Below are 21,360 nucleotides of genomic sequence, written 5' to 3' on the forward strand. Positions count from 1 at the left end.
CTGTGGGGTTGGTTGAGAACGCCGTGTTTACTGCTGTCGCAACTGCGCTGTTCCCATCGCAACACCCTCCCTACATGGGGAACGTAAAGTAGGCCCACGCGCTTATTTGCTTCGGAGGGAGGACGAGCACTTCGACAGAACAGCCAGCCTGGAAGTCATCTGAGTTACTGGCAGTGCCGACGTCATCAAGAGTTTAATAACACCAGCGATGTTCATTATTGCCCTCTTCTAATCACAAGTCAATACCTTATTTACCTAAGCCTCTTCTCTCTGTTGGAGAACAAATGTAATAAAATAAATAAGACGACAAACAAGTAGTGTAATCAGGTGTTTAAAAGGTTCATAAAATAAAAATAGTAGGCAGTATATATTATTCAGTAAGATTTTATTTATATTGAAGTGGTTAGGCAAAAGAGGCCTTAAACACAACAGAAAAGGCAAGCTTCATTATTTGAGTATTAATTAATAACACCTACCTACAGTAATCGTGTGACATCGTCTGTCTTGTCAAAATGCAAGTGTTTCTATATAAATTGTGCATAACCTACGCCACGCTTATTGCAGGCTGGTTCAGTTTTGTAATAACCAGTAGCTTAAAACAAGGCAAAAATATACATGGTGGCAAAAACACAATTTTTTGTAATGGGATCCATATCTTACAAGTGTTTCAATGTTCAATGTGCAAGATAATGTACATATTTTTGCCCAAAAAAATCTATCAAAAAAAGATTTATCGTGATCATCCTATGTAATGTCACAGGCCTGCAATTGATTTATTTGAGCCCTTATGAAATTTCCACTTAATGCTGACAAAATTGAGTCTCATGAAAATATCACTGTGGGTATATGGTATGCACATATTCTTCACAATCACAATCACACACACACATACACACACACACACTCACTCACACACACATACACACATATACACATCCTTTCTCTCTGTCCTCCTCCCTGTTCTCTACCCTGCTCAGTGCTCAGAGGGAGCACTCTCCTTAATTGCATTCCCTAGCCCATTGATTATTTTAATGGTGTTGCATGCTACACAGTGGGCTTTCTGGATGACTAGACCACATCAAGGTCATATACAGTCGCTAGACTTTGTTTTACATCTCTAGTCGTGTGCACTTGTCTTACATGATAAAAAGTAGCAATAATTGAGCATCGCCATTGTCTGTTTACATCAGGTTGAGAATCATTACAATTTAATTATCACAGCTTCCTCTAATCCTCCACCACCATCTTCTCTACAATCTCATTCAAGGACTCATGGTCACCTAGTTTTCCTTCTATCATAGTGGACATTCCTTTCATAATGCAGAGGAAGTACACAAGATTGCACCTGGTCTCTGTAAAAATATTTGTCGATCATTCATAATACCTGGCAGTGTGCTGTCTCACTCTAACCACATTTAGGATGACATTTGTATCTCCGTGTGTTACGTAGTCAGTCATTAAGCTGTCATCTTGCTCTTTAGACCATCATTTTTCTGCCAGCAATTACCTTGGGAAAATTTAATAGGGATGTCCAAATGTGAGCCGTGACCATGGTGATACAGTTGTTTTTCTTCTCCTCTGTGTAGCAGTGTGCTATGTGAAACTTGGTGAGCACAATATGTCCAGATGACATGGTGAATTAAAACATCACAGTAAATGATGATGAGACAGTGTTTTCAAGCATGCATTGTAAAGATACATTGCCGCAAAGGTTACATTCTAAATGTATAGTATTTCATTAAATTATAGCTGAAATGTGAGTGACCAGGATGAAGAGATATTTCCCTACATAAATAATATAGTATACCTTATGATAAGTTGTCACAATCTTTTTTTTTTATGTTTTACATAAAACTTAAGGTCTTACAATGACTGTCACAAGTTCACAACAGTTTCTGAACTTTAGACATTTACTTAGGGGTTACCAGTAAGTGTTTTAATATTTTGATAAAATTTTCTCAGTGTTTCAGTATTCCAGATATAATATAACAGACATCCCGCTTCTATTTTCAGTACTTCACATCTGTAATTTACATTAAAAATGATTGCGTTGTCACATTTGACACAATGCCTGAGTGACTGGCAGTAAATTAGCAATGCCCTAAGGCATTTTGCATATTAAGGATATTGTTTTTGTAAACTCTTCAAGTCCGTTCCCACCTCCTCCTGCCTCCTCCATCTTTATTTCTTATTTCTTTGGCCTTATCCTTGCCTTTGTGTTCAGTTTTTTTTGGTTTCACATGTGCACATTACATCACTAAAACCATCAACCAATGGAACATAAATCTTGCCAACAACTTCCTGTTACCATACCAATTAATATGCATATCATACATGGTAAATATTATATTATACAGTACATTTCAATAGCAAAGACTATTTATACCTTTTCCCACTCAATTTATCAAACCAACAACAAACAGCAAATATCCTAAACATACAAGTCTAGGATAACCAGTCAGCCTGCAGCATGTTTCAAAAGCTAGCTTTGTTTTTATTTCGTTTTTCTTATTTGTATGCTAAAGAGGAGCAAATATGAAAGTCATCCCTATTGGGTATAATAAAAAGAGAACAGAAAACAAAGAAGATGTCATAGATTGTGATCACATCTAGAAAGTCCCTACGACTAATATTGTGTCCTTGTGATTTGACTTATTCGTCAAGACTTCGTTCCCTTCTTCATCCTTTCATCTTTCTCTGCGGAGCTTGGACGCTCTACTCGCTTTGGGCCTTCTTTAGGTGGTCTGGCTCCACCATGACCAGCTGAGTGTCCTCAGTCACCTCCAACAGAGCCGCCATCTCTGGGCTATCTACACTCACCAGCTCCCCTTCCTCCACCTCCACATGCACATCAAGCCCGTTCTCCTCTCCCCCTGGCTGGCCCTCGGCCTCGGTCACCTCCACCATCTCTGTGTTCTGCATCATCTCCTCCTCCCCTTCTCTGATCTTCTTAACATGGAAGGTGAAGGGGGGCACACGGTACACAGTGGACTTGGAGCGGGCATAGACCGTGTGGTCAGGGGTTAGGGACTTTTTCATCTTATCTTTGGAGCTCTTCATCTTCGCCCTGCGCTCCTGGTTGGGGGTCATGCGGGTCCCAAGCTTGCCAATCTTCTTCTCCAGGCTGTGCTTAGTTTTCTCCAGATTGTCACGGGTTCTTTGTCTTGTCTTCTCCAGGTTCTCGCGGGTTCTCTGCTTGGTTTTCTCCAAGTTCTCCCTGGTCTTTATTTTGGTCTTCTCCATCTTCTCTTTGGAGAAGGCTTTCTTTATGTTGTCCACTTGCTGCTTGGTGCTGCGTTGGAGGCGTTTGGTACGAGACTCTTCAATAATCTCCTCAATTTCTACCTCCTCATCTGAATTGAGATTAGCTGGGAGTCCCTCTTGTCCCTCCTCAGGTATCTGCTCGAGGCCTTCCACTGCTTTACCTTCAGCTACTGTCTCGGCTTTGGATGCCTTTGGTGCCTTCACATGATCCTGAGGGAGTAAAATAGAATGAGAAAAGAAAAACAGAAGACTGTTTAGCCTCAGCCTCATTATATTAAGGAATCACAATTTGTGAAATGAATAACATTTTCACTATGACATTTACTACAAAATTAGCAGACATGGTGCTACACGGATTGCATTCTATGATTAATGTAAATCATAGCATTTCGTTTAATATGTCAGCCTGAGAGTTAATAGCCTTTGGGTGAGAAATGAAATTGAAAATATGAGCATGATACTTCAGAGATTTGTCATCTGCACAGCTGGTGCATACAGCAGTTCAGTGCCTGTAGCTAGTGTAGAGTGCCATCTAGTGGTCTTAGTCATATGCCAAAAATCATGCACCAACAAGGCTACATCCAGTTATTTTACACTTCCAAGTCTTAGAAATGTAAGAACTTGTGCTGACGTGTATTGTATGACACACCTCCTGAATGATAATAAAACTACAGAGAAAACAAAGAAAACCTATACTATCTGCAGCTCTACAGTCATATTGAAAGTAAAGCCAACAGGCATTGACATCTAACCACAGCCTGATTTCCTGATACTGTACTATCATTTTTTCTATAAAATCTTAAATTCACACACATTCTTTGTTGTGATTTAAAGGCCTTTATTTTTGCATGTCTCTAACAGTAAACAAATAAGACTTTACAGATAAAAATGTTTGGATAAAACATATATTATCTAAAGCTTACACATGCTCTATAATTCTAATGCTGCTTTCATTTTACAGGAAAGACTTTGTGGTTAGTTCAGCAATAAAGCAGTTTCACACCTGGTCAACAGTATTTATATGTATAAACCCGGAAGGAGTGACAGATTGTGTGTTCTACATACAGCAATACAGAAAAGCTGGCCTAAATTTACATTTGCATTCCTTCCCAGTCTTTTACTTTACGACTAGGGCAAAAAATATACAATTCAATAATGTACACAGAGTTATTACAAGGTTTTCCATGACATTTCCATGTATTTACTACATAACATTACTTGTTCAAGCAACAAACTATACTGCTGTAGTGCTGACAGCTGCCAATCACTGCAGCAACCATATTTCTGTGTTGTTTGGCAGGACACTGTCAATTAGGTACCAGATATTCACACACGGAGAAGCAGTACTACGTAAAGAATGTGATCGTCCTAACAGGATATCTGTGACCCCCTAGAGGGATTAGTGGTCCCACCCTGCTGCACCTCAGTGACACATCTCACTACTTCTCTTTGGATTTCATCCTTGCACCAACACCATCTTCACTGACTATGTAGATACACTCTTTGTACACTGTCAACCATAAATATTTTAATAGAAATATGAGGTTAAATTACCGTGGTGATTACTAATTAATGCTATTGATCAATGCTCTCTGCTGGAGAGATGAGGTCAAAGAATGTGGTTACTGTCAGCCTGTTGCCTCACACACACTGATTCCCCTGCAGAACACGGGCATAGCAGATGTCTGTTTGTCTCAACACCTATTCATTGGGAACCATTTAAAAACAAACAGTTTAAGATAAAGGCAACAATAACCTGTCAAATTAATCACCATCTCCATGTCAACGGCTTAAATTAATGCATCATCCCTGATGCAAAGGAGGATCTTCATCATCTGATCTCATTTGAAGTGTAACCACTCTTCCTTCCCCCCGCCTAGCTGTCACTTTAAAATTTAATCGCTTCTTCTGGTTCTACTTCCATAGGCTGTATTTCTTTTTCTGTATTTTTTTTCCCAGCCTGCCCCTCACCTCCCCTCATCTGGACTATATCCCCTTTAGCCTACATGTATCGCATTTTAATGATACAAGAAAACATGGTCCCTGAAATAGCACATCCCAACGTATTTTAACATGCAGGACAGTGGGGACAGATTAGACGCACATTACTCATAGACAGTGTAGCGCACAGGAAACAAGAGCTAACACATAGCGGTAGTCTGTGTAAGTCTGAATACCAAAACTTATAAAACTACAAATTTAAAGAAAATATAGATGTCCTCAATTAATTTAAAAATAGTTTCCAATGTAATTTCACCAATTATGACATCTTCTGTAACATAAAAGATAGAGACAGTCTTGGTTTGTCAATGACAATATCCATGTTTTCAGGAAAAATAAGACTGAAAAAAAATTAAACTGTAATAAAAAACTTGCAAGGGTGTGTTTTGTAATGTAAAATCAATAGTAACTTGCAGTATTTATGAAAAAAAGATTTTAATCCTGATAACTGACTTGTGAAGATAGATAGATAGATAGATAGATAGATAGATAGATACTTTATTTATCCCCTAGGGGAAATTCATGAAAGACAGACACCTGTCAGATCACATGAGCGGCACATCTCCCTGGCCAGTTCAAATATTGTCATATAATCCTATCAAAAAGAAAAAAAGGACCCTGCCTCCTTAACTGGTGCTGCATATGGTGTGGGCCTGTCCGACACGCTCAGTATAGGTTTATTTTGGGCTGGCCTTTCCCTCTCTCTGGATTCCATTTACCGTTCTCTGGCAACCAGCCACTGCAGCGTTCAGCCTTACTGACCCACCCCACCACCGCCGCACAACACCCTCCACTCCCCTCCTGCACAGCAACAGATAAACACACGCTCTCTCACCATGGCAACCACCTCCTCATGTTGTCTCTGGTGGGCAGCGAAGTTTAGCTGGATAAACAGCTGACATCTCTACAACAATATACCAACATGAGGTTCTCAGTTGATGTGAGCCTGTTACAATTAAACTTAAATTAAACACTGCACCTGCTTTGCAGACACTCACACCGAGGAAAGTGAGGCCGATCTGTAATAATAACATTAATGAGAGATATTTTTGAATCCATGAGCACATAACCCCACCGTGACAGTTTTCCACAGGTTTCATCAGAGCATTGTAATATCATAAAAAAAACACTGAATAGGACGAACACACAAAGCCCTGAAGAGTGACCAGATATTTTACTAGAACTTGATGATGGATTTTAAAGATAAACCTACGCACAGTAAACATGTACTCACAGAGACATTAAGTACATAAAAACACTGTGAATACCTGTGTAAGAATTGACTTCATACATTCCTGGCAAAACATGTTTGCTGCTGTGGGGTAAATTTGGCTGCTGGGCTAAAACTGAAAGCCAGTATGCTAAGCTTTCGTTTTAAAAATATATCTCTATATTTATATTTATACAAGTGCATCTCTTGTGTTCCCGTAGAAAGTAAGCCTTAGGAAAACAACCTACGTGTAAAAATACGCATGTACAAATGCATGAGTGTGAGTATTCATGCTAACACGTGTACGGCCACCCTCACACACAGAGACACAGACAGTTTTTTCCATGAAGCCAAACTGTGAACAACTTTCATAAGAAGTAGCAGCTCTAAACTCTGAGCAGGAAGGTTCCACAGCCAATGGAAAAACAGCAGTGAAGTCATACAAAACAGGTTAAACATTACGACATGGACAAGGATCATGTCAATTTCATACTGTGCCTCACTAAAGCTATGTAATCAAGATCATGTTTTTCTGGTAACAGGCAAATACTTATAACTTATACCTTAATGGAAATCAAAGCACAGTACATATGGTGAAGGATTTCCATATGTACTCAAGGAGTTTTCTAATGACTTTCTTTTTTGGTGGATTAGTATGGTTACACATGATTTTGGTCAAATCCTAAAATTATTCCATGTCTTTCGCTCACGAATGTGTCAAACTGCAACCTTGCGCTCCAGTCATGTATTGTAAAAGCAGCTGTTACATCAGTGCATGATCATTCATTGTAATGCAAAGTAATAGAGTAAGGATGTAAAGTAAATAATGTTCGATAAATAATTTGAAACCAATATCAATATCAATATCAATATTGATATAATAGCGAAAACTGTTTCTAAATTACCTCAAACCTTGTTTGTCATTTCTCTACTGCAATTTCTTGTAATGCCAACATACACTGATGCCAATATGTGCAGTGAGCTTATACTGAAATGTATCATTTTTATGAACATTTTCAAAAAGTTTCAATCTTTTATTAGGCTTTCATGACTCGTGGGAACCTATAATCGAAGAATGCAACATTGCTCGTTGGAACATTTTGTTGTTTACATTCTTAAAACCTGACTCAGTCCACTGTATCTGTGGAAATGGTGATTATATCAGCAAACCTTGTTTGGGTTTTACTGCATGATTACAAACCAAGAGAAGCTTGAGGAAGGAGATGGTAAGTCCATTAGTGTCCCTGTGTTACCTTCCTCTCTCCGCCCACCTACCCGCAGTGGAAAAGTCAGAACTGTGTGTGTGTATGTGTGTGTGTACTGACAGATGCTGGGGGAAAGGTAACTGAGGGTATGTGTGCTCTCCTCAGTGAGAAGGAGGTCTGTTGCTGATGTTTCTTTCCTCCAAGTAGAGTGAATCATACCTCATGGAAAAGTGGGCTCAATTTTTTGGGAACTCTCTCTCTCTCTCTCTCTCTCTCTCTCTCTCTCTCTCTCTCCCATTTTATTTTCTCAGACAAGCCAACAACTGTCTGAGCTGTCTCTCAGAAGGAGACACAACACAGGAGATGCAATAAAAAAAAGTCCCAGCAGACTGAGCTAAAAGACTCTGGTCAACAGCTATGATTACAATGTATGGAGGAAAAGCAACAGGACAAGAAGACAATTGACTATTACTATATTTATAGTGAAAAACAATCCTTAAATACCTTGAATTCAAAGTCTTCATGTAACAAGAGCAATGCTTTTTCACTGTCTAAATATTAACAGCGGCAAAATGTTCTCTCCCTGACTCATACAAGGGCCCAGGGGGTAATTTAACTCACTGACTGTTACCATGGACAACAGAGCAAACAGTGTTCTCTACCAGCACTATATAGAGAGCACAGCAGCTTTGACTAGAGCCACTGGCATTTATCTTTCTCGGTCTGTATAGCTGCTGTTACAAGGCCTTCACTAATCCACCTGTTCCAATATTCTTGCTTAGTTAAATATCATAATCCAGAGTGATCGCAGCTATTGGTTCATACATGTACAAAAATGACCATGTTTTCTGCTCTGGATGTTTTTTCATCACTATTGACTGTAAGCCGGTTGTGTGGGTCACACTTTGTTGTATGTGCAATCATGAAAATAAATATGGATAATTATTAGTGCATTAAAATAAAATTCTGTTCACCTAATACTGTTCAAACTAAAAACACATGCTATATATGAATGTTATAATGTATTAGATATAAAAAATAAATATTATTATAAAAGATATTTGGTGTATTACATAAGTGTGTTAAGTATTAATATTATGTTAAATAAACTATAACTATTTATTACAATGGTGATCTTATTGCATAATGTTTTGATGAGATTCAGCTTTGACTGATTGCAAACATTTAGAAGTTTTCTTTAAGATAACATTACTTTCCTTTTTTGTATTTATAATATCCAGAAGACTATTCCAAACATTACTGTTTATTCAAAACTGATGTTGCCAGCAATTAGGAAATGTAGCAAGATTGATTATTATTTAGATAACAAATCCATGCACAATAACATTCACAATCCCAACATGCATGCAGACCAGTCACACACCACTCCTTTTGAGGTAGTGTGATGAAAGGCCTCTCTGGTGAATCACAGGAGCAGCTGTCTGATCCTGTCCAGCCCTTGCAGCTGTGCACTTAGCTTTCACAATGAGTGATATCACTGACCCATGTGCCTGTCCAGGGTGGGCCAAACGAGAGATTGACATGAAGCAGAGGTGGAGGTTCGCGTGTAAGAGCCTTGTGTGGGCCAGAATCGTGATGCTTTGATCCTTAAAGAGTGGTCGGGGGCTAAAATAAGTACACTAATGTGCTCTGGTCATTAATATTGATGCCTCCCACACTCGCATTCATCAGGCTCAAACAATTCACAGAGAACTGCACCAGCTGCCCACTACCTCAAGCATATTGGGGTTTACACAATGCAAACTCTGTTTCATGACGCTCTCTTATCCCTTTTAGAACAACCTACTCTGGTGGCAGAATGTGTGGGTAATGGAAATATTAACTACCAATCCTGCACTGTCTATGGATAGATTCATTCAAAGAGAGGGCCTCTGTATACACCCCATAGCCACCATGGCGACGTCATGTTTAGTGCACACCATAGGAAGGGAGTTCTTTGGGTTTTCTGTTACGGTGATTTGTGATTTCACACACAGAAACCTGAAAGGGGAAGCCCTTTTCCACAGCTCAGCCTTGCCACATCCATGACTCTGAAACCACTGGAATCCCAGGGTCAGTCCCATGCAAAGGCAGAAAATTTACTTTTCCAATTACGTCTCTGTGTGAACTGGCAGCCACAGTGCTGGAATATATTATATAACTGTCCGTGTCTTTCTAATGGTGCCATTCATATTGACACTGAAGCGGGACAGTAAGTTTCAGCCAAATCAAACTCTAAAATCTTCCATTTATGTACTTGAAAGATTGACACTAGTTAAGGCCTAGTGCTCTGAGCATGAAGATTTGAAAAAAAATCAATATGATTATTATTATTATTATTATTATATGATTATTTTCAGTGCAGAACATAGAAAACCACTCTGCTGATAATGCGATGTGTGGATCAAATGAGAGCATGAAAAACTTGCCAACGTGAATATAGTACTGGGCTCAGCTTAATGAAACTACTGAATTACATTAGGCCAATATAATGATTAATGACCAATTACTCCTCCCAAATAACACCTGGAAGGAAGGCATCCAGCCAATCACCCACAGTGCTTTGCTTGGTTCTCAATTGAGCTATTGTTTGTGTGAGACTCAATAATGTGGCTGGGCCATTTTAGAGGGAAAAACTGACAGGTTGTACAGATCTTTTTTTCTGTCTTTGTTGACCTGGTGTTCAGCTATTTCTAATCTACCGTAACACATCAGCCTTGGTTAAAAAAAATCCTTTTTAATTTAACAAATCTGTTGTGGAATCGATCAAATATTGTGTTTAACTTAAATGCTGAAAAGCCTTGAATAAATTATTTCCTTCCCAGAGAAAATGTGTATTGTACCTTAAACAAAACTGAATACTTAGTATTAGTAAAACCTAAAAAAAAACTCTAAGTAGACCTATATAAGAATAAAATGAGAATATTATTATTAGAATTTTGAAATATAGTCAGACATTTGACCTTCAAAGTTTGCCTCTTGCACTGATAACATCATTAAAGTACTATTTGTATTATTTATAGATTAATCATCCTAAACATCCATGTGCATGCAAAATCTAATCCCAAGGGTACCCAAAACCCACAGAGTGGCACGCCTCTCTCTGACAGCCTATAACTCACATACCAGTGACAATAACAGCAAACCGCCACAGCAGCAGTGGGAACTAGAGACCATCTTGCGATGGGATCACACCAGCTGCGATGCCCGTCAACATGTTGTCGTTGCGACCCTTGAGTACTCAGCAGCCATTACTACATCATTACTACATTATTACATCAGTATTCGGTACTTAAGGGTCAGACCACACCCATCTTCAAACTCAGCCTTCATTTCATTTCGATCTCAACTACACACCTGTAAAGTTTCGTGATTGTAACTTGCACGGTTGTGAGACTCTTGCGTTGACAAAATCTGTCCACAGACAGACAGACATATAAACACCTGACAAAGGACTCAAAGCCACCTCTGTGATAGTTTCCGCTACAGTAGGTGTCTACAGGACCACATGATGACGCACACACACACACACACACACACACACACACACACACACACACACACACACACACTGACTCACAAGGTGAAAACAATATCAGTCACACATCGTCACGGCTGGTAAATATACCACCGGGGTAACCTGACTGTAGTACTTCAGACTCAAGGTTTGCACAGACCAGACTTTACCTTCACACGCAATGTGTTAGGTTACAGGAATAACAGTTACTTATATTAATAATAAATGAACAGATAAAATAAACAAATGCTTTACAAGACATGCCCACTGGTACCTGGATATGCAGGCAGTTTCAGTTTTATTGGCAGAAAATATATCCAACTCTAGTACTGGTGTTCAATCTGTCTGTTGTCCAAAGACTGAGCTGTGAACAGCTATCCTTGAGAAATCTTCTTCAATTAAAAAAATAAATAAATAAAACTTTCAGTTCACCCGTAGCATTTAACATACAGTACGTACCCCTGCAACTGAGACTACATGGACAAACACACACCTGTCTCATTTGGAAATACATCCACACAAACATATGCATAACGCAATTAATCAATCAATTGGTGCTTGTGATTTCTAAATCCAAACCCACTCAATGAAACAGGACACTACACCATTCCATTGCATTGCTACTGGTGTATTTATAATCAAAAGCAACATAGTGGTTTCTTTTAATATACCGACTCAGATAATTTAGCCAACTTTTAATTTTGGCAATGGTCTCGTAGATGACGGGTATGCCTACAAATCTTGGAATAAACAGCACGGAGGGTATCAGCCGCCTACACGGAGTAGTGATGTGGTATGAGGACACATTTCTGTTTGCCAGCCAAGAAGCTGGATGACAACTACAACTGTTCAGATCGAGGGGTGACCTGATCGGTGTCCCAGCTGGTAAATCCTGTCTGCTACTATGGGATGGGGATGTTCAGTGAGATGGGAAGGCAGCTGCGGCCTGAGATCAGGCATCAGGGAAGATAAAATCAGTTATTTTGATAGGGAAGACTGTGAGTATCTTCTTGCGGACCTTGAGAAACTGGTCACAGCAAAACAACTGGACTGCAAGACGTACTCATGCAGATTTGCTGACTGGAAGCTATTTTTTGGTGATTAAGTGCAACACAAACTAATAAACCAAAGTCAATTAAATACACTAGCAGGGTTTCTACAGGGTTTGCCAAGTTAAATTAAAGACTTTTTAAGACCTTTTTAATACCACATAAAATGGAATTTAATATCTGTTTCACAGTCATACCACCCAAAGTATGAACTATGATGGAAAACCGGTAGGAATGACATTACATGATGATGAGATCAAAAAGTGACCGTTTTTGCTACAGGTCCAACGGTTTCCCAGCAACACAAAGTAAATCGCACATTGTAAGTGCTGTGGTAGACTATAGCTCACAGCTAACTCATAGCACTCTAGCACTGCAGAACCAAGAAACAAACAAATGTATTAGACGTGTATATCTATTAATAGCCGATAATAATTATATACATACATGTGCAGTATTTCCACGTGTTGGATTGGCAGGGATCCTCTTTCTGCTGTACACATTCTATATCCTAATGACAAGAGCACAGGATAGGCTACAGTAACACTATCAGCAAATCCACCTCCTATATTTCAGACACAGTCTTGTACACTCCATCTGCATGGCATACAGCAAATGAAGTGCACATGAGGATAGTCCAGTTACGCCACACCAACCTGTTGTCCTCACTGAGTCTTAACTGTTTGAAATGGTTGCTGGCCGGTGCACAAGTGACATGAATGACAAAATGGTTTTTCAAGCAAGAACAATGGTTTTGATCTTTTCAAAAACTCACTTGTGTTTATGAGAGAGAGAGAGAGAGGATCAGAGCGTTACAACACGCAGCTTTGGTCAGACACGCCAAAAGAAACGTAGTTCTGGCGCCATGATGTCGCTGATTGCTGCTAAAACAAATGAGATGAGAGGAAGAGACAAGCAGGGGACTTTGACTTTAAAAAGATTAGTTCAACATTTTACAAAATACACTTATTTGCTTTCTTGTTGAGAGCTAGATAAGAAGATTGAAGAAAGCGAATAAGCGTATTTCCCAAATGGTTGTAACAGGCCATACTCTATCTCATTACTGTTTTTTCTGATCCCTGGTCCTCAGAAATGATTGCTGTAATAGTGCATTATGGGCTATCTTTAGTTCCAACAAAAGTTTTTCATTATAATAGAAGATACTTTATATTTGAAATATTTTTCTTTATCATTTGTGCCATAGTATAAGCAACCTACATGCACTACTGGACAACCTTTTACATGCAGTTGCTCACATGCCACTGAGCACTGGAACTCAGTACTGGCTCAACATAGTAGCTGACATGCAATAGTGAAATGTGGAGCCTTCCAGATATCTTTCCACTTGCCCGGTAAGAGAGGAGCAGAGCAGGAGAGAAAGACAGAGAGGAGAGACAGGAAGAGGACAACATATTCTATGGTAGCAAATAGTGAATGAGCTGTGCCCTTAGTTCAGGATTCGAATTCTGAGTGGGTGTAAAAGGGGCTAAGTCGATAGTGGGAGTGACAGGGGAAAGAACTGAGAAGAGGGGAGGAGAACAAGTGGGGATGTTGGCAGGAGAAGCACAGAGATGCCAGCAGGATGAATCACAACACTAACTTGGTGCTGCTGGTTGAGTGCTTTTGGTCCTCCTCAGTTGCTTACTCTTGCCTGCAAGAGGTTGGCTAAGTGCTTCATGACTACCCTGTGATGAGGCTGAGGTGTGATTTAGGTCTTGAAACAAAGATTCAGAGAGCTGAAGAGGCCAAAAGCTTTTGGCTGAATCATTGTGTCTGCAGTAAGTGGAATTGAGTTATTACATAGTCTGAGCTGAGTTAAAGGCTATTAAAGAAAAGTGGGCTGGGCCAGTGGGGTGGCAAGGCTTGTTGGCTGGGATCTGAGCACTGGAAGGTCTGTGAAGTTGGCATGGAATAAGTAGACTGTAACTGAGAAGTCTTGCATCGCCCTAATAGAGTTGACCACATGGCTATCACTGTCCTTGAACTGCAGCCAAACACCCTGATTCGAGACACACAGCAGTACCACCTCACACTCCGATAGATACACACTATCACGTTGCATAGACTTGGATTAATTCACATAATCAAACAGATAATGTGCATTATGAAGCACACACACGCGACCTCTAGTTCTGATGGCTGAGTCACAGTTTAAATTAAAGCAAACATTTCCTCTTATAAAATTAACTGAAATGAGAACTCACACTGGTATTTGTGTTTCATGGGACTATGTTGTTAGTACTTATTAACAACAGATCAATTATGGCTGCGATTACAATTATTTTCATAATCGATTAATCTGCAGATTATAATCTCAATCAGTCATTAACTCTATAATACATCAGAAAACAGTGAAGAACGCAGATCATTATTTCTCATTGCCTAAGATGATGTCATCAAATGTCTTGGTTTGTCTGGAGTACCTGGAGAGAAGCCACGCAGGCACAGGGAGAACATGCAAACTCCACACAGAGAGGCTCCAACCGGTGAGGTGACAGTGTTAACCACTGCTCTACTGTGCCGCTACCCAGAGACAGTCAATTTACTTAAATAAGAATTTTAAGATGAGGAAAAGCAGCAAATTGTCACTTCTTAGAAACTGGAAGCTTTTTTTTTTTTTTTACTCAAAAAAAGAACTTAAATGATTCATCAGTTAGTAAAATAGTTAATTAATTTTCTGCAGATCAACTAATCGATTAACTGACTAATCTTTGCAGCTGACAAATTCCATGTTCCAGCTGGTGTTTGTAATGCTTTTTAGACGATGAGGCCGAAGACTCGAACTATGTGCTAATGACTTCCTCCTCCTCCTTTCCTAACTGTGTGTTGAGCAATTGTAACAAAGCAATTCCCCTGCCGGGATGAATAAAGTTTTTCTGATTCTGATTCTTAGCTGAAGCAAATCTTACTAGATAATTTGTTAATGGTTTCATGGTTTCAGAGTGAGCTTGATCGTCCCAGTTGGATTTTGGAGAATTGTAGTACATTAGTAGCCTCTACTGCTGGGACAGCACTGGTTTTCATGTATGATTGGTTTCCAGGGAATAATTACTTCATTCCTGATCAGCTGGTTCTCTCTAGGTATGATAATAGAACTAAAGCCATCTGCCTAGAAACAGGCACACGCTGTTGTCATTTGTAATATTGGTGGAAAGAAATGTTGGGGCACCTCTACCATACAAGTCTCCTACTGGTTCCTGGGCAGACCATATGGAACATCATATGGAGGGCTGTGCTAACATTTCATAGGCCTACCAATTGATCGATTAATTAAGAAAATAATCCACAGAAGCATGGAAATAATCTTTAGTTACTTTTATCTGTTCAAAAAGACAAGCACAACATCCTTATTAGTGGAAAATGGAGCTGCTGCAGAAACAGAAAAGCCCCCAGACTGACATTTACAAATTCACAATTATTATATTACCATCATCATGCATCATAAAAGCCACATCATCTATAAACCATTTCATCAGACTTGTATTGCTGTTAACAGCTTCCATCTAGGTTTATTTCCTGACAGTTTGCTGTTAGCAAACACTACGACAGGAAATTAGGCCTGCAAGGCTGGACTAAAATGCTAAATCTATGGCAATTTGAGACTAATAGGAAATAAGGAAATAAACTTGGACTCAATGAGAATGATTAAGCTTCTCTTGAATTCTGGGGAAGAAACATGCAGGGAGGGTGTGAAAGCAGGGCTCGACTAGATCACTGGCCATTTGCACTCCACAGAGCTCTGATGACAGGCTGGTTGCGCCTTGTGCAGCAGGAAGACCCTCAGCTGCTGCAAGGACACTCTCAGTCAGGGGTTTGTTATTCTAAAAGCCCAGCTTCACAACTCCAGAGAGACACCGACCAGGAGTAGGGGAAAAGGTTCGACAGTTGTACCTAACATACCCCCCAAAATGTAAGTGCAATCCTTTAACTAGAACGAAGATGCAGGATTAGAGACGCACCACACTGGTTCATATTTCAGTCTCATGAGAAACCACAGGAACACCATTGTTGCAGTGTTACTCAAATGTATAAAGATAGACTGAATATTTTTATGCACATCAGATTTGTACTGGTGGAATGCAACTAAGTACATTTACTCAATTACTGTAATTAAGTCAAATTTTGAGGTATTTTATTTGAGTATTCTTATTTTATGCTTCTTCATACTTTTATACTCCATGGAATTTTGGAGGCAAATATTGTAGATTTCTCTCCACTACATTTATTTGACAGCATTAGTCACTTTGAAGATTAATTTTATTGATACAAAATATAATCAACTAATAAATTATGTTGTATTATTGAATTAAGCTACCCAATAGTACATCAAGTTGTTCAAATTCGCCTAATCTTTTCCATCTGCAACACATGTGATGCAGTGGACAAAATCAAAAGTTATAACTCAATATGATTCAGAAATGGGGTATTTGGAATAATGAGTACTTTTACTTTTTGTACTAATGTGCTAATATTTCAGCAAGTAAAATTTTGAATTGAGAACTTTTACTTAAGTAAAAGTAGCAACAGCACAGTGGAGAAATACTCTGTTACAAGTACAAGAATCTGAATACTTCCTCCACCGCTGGTGATACGACTTCACTGCCACACCCTGCTGTTGCCGGGGGATCCTGCGTGCCACCATCATTGCAGGTTTAATTATAAAGCATCACTGTCAAAGCCTTTCCGGCTAGAAATCCTGAAGTATGTGGCTATTCTCAGAGTGCACAGACAGAATGACAGCAGGGAAAAATACAGCACCTGCAGTTAAGAGTCAGTATCAGCTTCACAAAGCAGAGTGTGAGGTCCAACACAGCAAAAGTAACGCTATGAAAATGTTTCACTTGTCTTACTCAAATTCTAGCCCCACTTGACATTGGCACTGTAGGTGAAAGCCAATATTGGTGAGGAATGGCCACACACACGCACGCACCTACACACACATGCTGGGATCACTATACTTGTGAGGACTCTGGACTACCTTACATTAATTCCACGGACATTTACCGTAACCTTAACCACAACCTCTACATGCCTAAGCCTGACCCTGATCTCATCCTTCAATTAATTCTAATTCTAATGTATCCCGCTCTAATACATTAACACACAAACAGACAGTGGAAAGTGGTGAAACCTGACTGAGAGCCAGTGTTGATTTGCAATGCTGCCAATATCTGACCAGCCAGTCTGTCAGTCAGATAAACCAGACACGGTGCAGCCATCCTTTGGCAGTTAATAGACCGTGGGAGCCCAAAACAGCCACTGCAACATGGAAGCTACAGCTCTTACAACTGCTTTGTTAACGTGACAGTCATCAAGTTTAGAAAGTGATAAGAGCATTACTTTTGCTATAATACCAACAGGAAGTGGTTTGTGCTGTCTGTTGAAGCACACGCCAGACTAGAAACTCAGAATAGAAACATTAAATTGTCAAACTCTATTAAACAGTGCAAGATCTTGAAATGAGTTTCACATTTGCAAACTGTCGACCCCTTTTATGTACAGTATCCTTGACTGGCAATTGCAATTGCAAAAGGCTAGTAGACTACACAGTGACACAAACAGCGAGAGGCACCTGCTTTGCAGAGTAATTTATTAAGGCCTAGTGTCTATGATTGGATTTCTGCTAGATGCCGATAGTGTAACCTGCTCCCACAGTGGACATCCCGGGAGGGGGACGTGAAAAAGTCTGTGCCTGCCAGTGGAGATCCTGAAGTAAGCTCCACTCACGAGAGGCCCACAACTCTCAAATTCACTGTTACTAATGTTTTTTAAAGACAATCTTCTCTCTGTACCAGCTTTGAAGTGATGTGCATGAGGTGACTACCACTTACAGTTTCTCATGCGGCCGTGTGATTTGTGGTGTAATGACAAATTCCAGATGAAAAGCTGCTGCTGTGCATGCTGTAAACTGCAAGCTGCAGGGTCACCAGCCAGACATGACAGCACGTCCTGCTAAAAAAAGAGTTGCTCAACAAGTCTCAAATGCACAACGGTAGTTGTGAAGGAGAAGAAACCATGCTCCCTAAGAAAACTGACCATGCCCTAATATGAACACTTCTGAATCCCACTTCTGAGAAATCTTCATAATAAAAACTACATCTTCATCTTACAGCAGCCTGCCAACTTTCTGTCCTCTGAGCACTCGGAGGCTGGGCGTTGGTTTTGTCTCAAGTAGCTCCTCATGCCAGTGTTTATAGGGCTTATATTTTTATTTACACCCACTAGTCTTTATATAGTTTCGTTGGGTAATCATGAAGTCCTGTGGAGTGGGAGAGGTCACTACCTGCCTTCATTTTTCCATTGGAAGCTACTGGTATTCCCTTCACTGGTGAGAGAGGAGGAGCCCACCTCTCACTGAGCATGGTCACAAATTGTACAACAGCTTCTAAACAGAGGAGTGCAGTGTCTGATACTTCGTAAACATTACAGCCTTGTGTACGTTTAAGGAAAAAGTGATACTGAAATTTATGTCATGGAAACCACAGAAGTTAAACCATGCAATCAGCTGGCAGTTTATTAGGAACACCTAGTGAATACTGGTGCAGTCTAATCCAGCAGTCCTGCCATAAATCCTACCTCCATGGCAGTTTTAATGTTCAGTTTGTGTTGAAACAGTTTTATAGAGGTGCTAATTCTACTTTATGGCCATTTATACGGACAATACGTTTCTAGTATTTTTACCCACCCCCAACAGAAACACCTCTCTGAATAATGCAATACAGTTCAATTACATGAAGGTAGGGTTTATTTCAGGGCCCCTTTTCATTTGCACTAACAAGGGTGATCTTGTGCCGCAGTGTGACTCTAACTCTCTCTGATGAGATGATGTCAAACACTTGTAGCTTTTCAGGTGCATTTCACACTTCCTCCCAACTTTCCTTTGTGATATGGGGAATGCAACACACCCCTTTTCTGGGCCAACATGTCATTTTAGCGTATTCACATTAATTGTCACATGTGAACTATTAATCATGTTATTTTTTTTTTAAATGATTTTCTGATCAACACATTCTCAAATATTTCTTTCTATTACATGATGAAAATAACAAAAGAACAAGCTCATATAGCCCCCACCCCATCACCTGGTAGATGAGGACTTTGAAGTTGCGTCTCTTGAGCAGCTCGTTCTCGTTGCTCTCCAGCTTTTTGATCTGGCCCGCCTGCTTCTCCAGGTTGCTGCGCACCGTCTTGACGTTGACACTGACTTTGCGTACCTTGTCCAGCATTTTGTTGACAGTGTTGGCAGTGCCGATGTGGTTCTTGGACAACTTAGCCAGCTCCCCTTGGATGGTCGACACTGACTTCTCCATGGCCTCCTGCCGGGCCTCGAGACCATTCTGGGTCTGCTGGATCTGGTCTACCACCCCGATAATCTTGTCTAGCAGGGACAGAACCATGACCCCGTTCATCTGGGCTTCACTCTTGCCTCCAGAGCCAGCAGCCAGCACCAGGTCCACCTCCTCAGCAGGGTCATCATCATCATCATCTACTGCCGGCTCGGTGGCAGCACCTACCAGAGCGACCTCTTCATCATCGCAAGGCACCTCTGCCAGGGCTTTGTGCTCCTTCTTGACACCTGTATCCGCCATGGCTGTCAACTCCAAATACAAACCGCTTGCTCACTCACTACAGATAAAAATACACGACTGAAAAACAACCTACAGGAGCTACACTGCACAGAATTCAGTCCCTGATCCTTTTTCCTTTTCTTTCGAACAACTTTCTCTACCACTTGTTTGCCTCTTACTAAACTACTTTACACTTTAACTTTCTCTTCACCCTCGGTCTCTCACACTCTACCCTCTCTGTGTCTCTCTGCCTCTGCTCTGGGATGCCAGCCAGCCAAGGGGAGTAGGGCCTCTCACAGCTGAGGCATGTGTGCCCTGACTCAAATGCCTCTGCTCCCTGTGAAACCACCCCATCAAACTTTTCCCTTCCTACAAACCCCCCCATTCCCCCACCCCTGGCTTCCCCTGCCGCTGGGGCTCCACCCCATTCTGTCCCCAAGCACAGAGCAGCATATCTCCAGACTCCACCTCTAATGGTGACATGACACTCCTCCCTAACAGGGAGAGGTGAGGGCCACCGGAGGCGAGATCCAGTCCCACAAAAAACATCAGTTTATGATGAAACAGGCATTAAAGTTTTCCATGGAAATAGCACATTGGACAGTGTGTGTAACAGCTGAGCTCTCTGTGTACAATTCTGAAGTTTTAGCTACTAATTCATTATAATTCATCTTTCAGCCTGCTGTTATTTTTAACAAAAACACTCAGCAAGAGCTATATATATTTATATTATACTTATTTATATTCTATTGGTATATATGGGGGTGATAGTTGATCGCAATGTATTTACGATCATTGTTACACAAAAACCTTCAAAATACCAAATTATGCAACCAAAAATAAACTACTATAATTCATTATAGTAATTCTCATCACTGTCATATTTTTGGTTAAATTGACTAGATTGCACAACTCCATGAATCACACCAAATTGTGAATGAATTTTGGACAACATCTACACACTACTGTGATTTGACATTTGTCATTTGCAATATTATATTGCAAACCAAAAATTGTTGGTTACAATAGGAATTCAGACAATGAATAATTTCATGAAGAATCTTTATCTGCCACACTTATGAGCAAAAAAATTGTAAATAAAAAAATAATTACAGTGAGAGATATTGTTAATGTGATTAATTTCATAGTTTGTTGCTTTGCCTTACCGGTCCGAACCGCTCTGCAATAAATACTACGTTTTTGAAAACATTTAGCCTACCTCCATTTACCTTCTCAGCGGTGAAGGTTGTAGTGAGGGGCCTTGAGGGAACTCTCCATTGACGCCACGACGAGTAAGTCAAGGTTCACTCACCGAGCTAACGTTATCACGATACCTTGCGAGCTTCACCAATACGTAACTTTTCCTACAGCACAAAGTTAGTGACCGAAGGAATTACGATGTACGTTACGACAATTAGCTAAATACGCAGAAGTTGTCATGCCCTCTAGTGGCCACGGCGAGCAACTACAGCTGAATTCAACTGGTATCAAGGCAGACACAATAGCATAGCAGTACTTCCGGTTTCAGCATTCAAAATTAAAGTTA

At 40.2% G+C, this 21,360-nt stretch overlaps 1 protein-coding gene across 1 annotated transcript; it reads right to left on the minus strand.

Annotated features, from left to right (window-relative positions):
* Positions 1-378: 378 nt before the first annotated feature.
* On the minus strand, positions 379-21,132 carry cavin1 (caveolae associated protein 1). Its single transcript, XM_022739760.1, has 3 exons — positions 21,044-21,132; positions 19,329-19,844; positions 379-3,474 (listed from the first exon to the last, which is right to left on the minus strand). Exons 2-3 carry the CDS (start codon positions 19,833-19,835, stop codon positions 2,716-2,718), a joined length of 1,266 nt encoding a protein of 421 aa, XP_022595481.1. The 5' UTR covers positions 19,836-19,844; positions 21,044-21,132; the 3' UTR covers positions 379-2,715.
* Between the last annotated feature and the right edge of the window lie 228 nt (positions 21,133-21,360).

The sequence above is a fragment of the Seriola dumerili genome, unplaced genomic scaffold (assembly GCF_002260705.1).
Source record: "Seriola dumerili isolate Sdu_G_001 unplaced genomic scaffold, Sdu_1.0 BDQW01000044.1, whole genome shotgun sequence".
Classification (NCBI taxonomy): domain Eukaryota; kingdom Metazoa; phylum Chordata; class Actinopteri; order Carangiformes; family Carangidae; genus Seriola; species Seriola dumerili.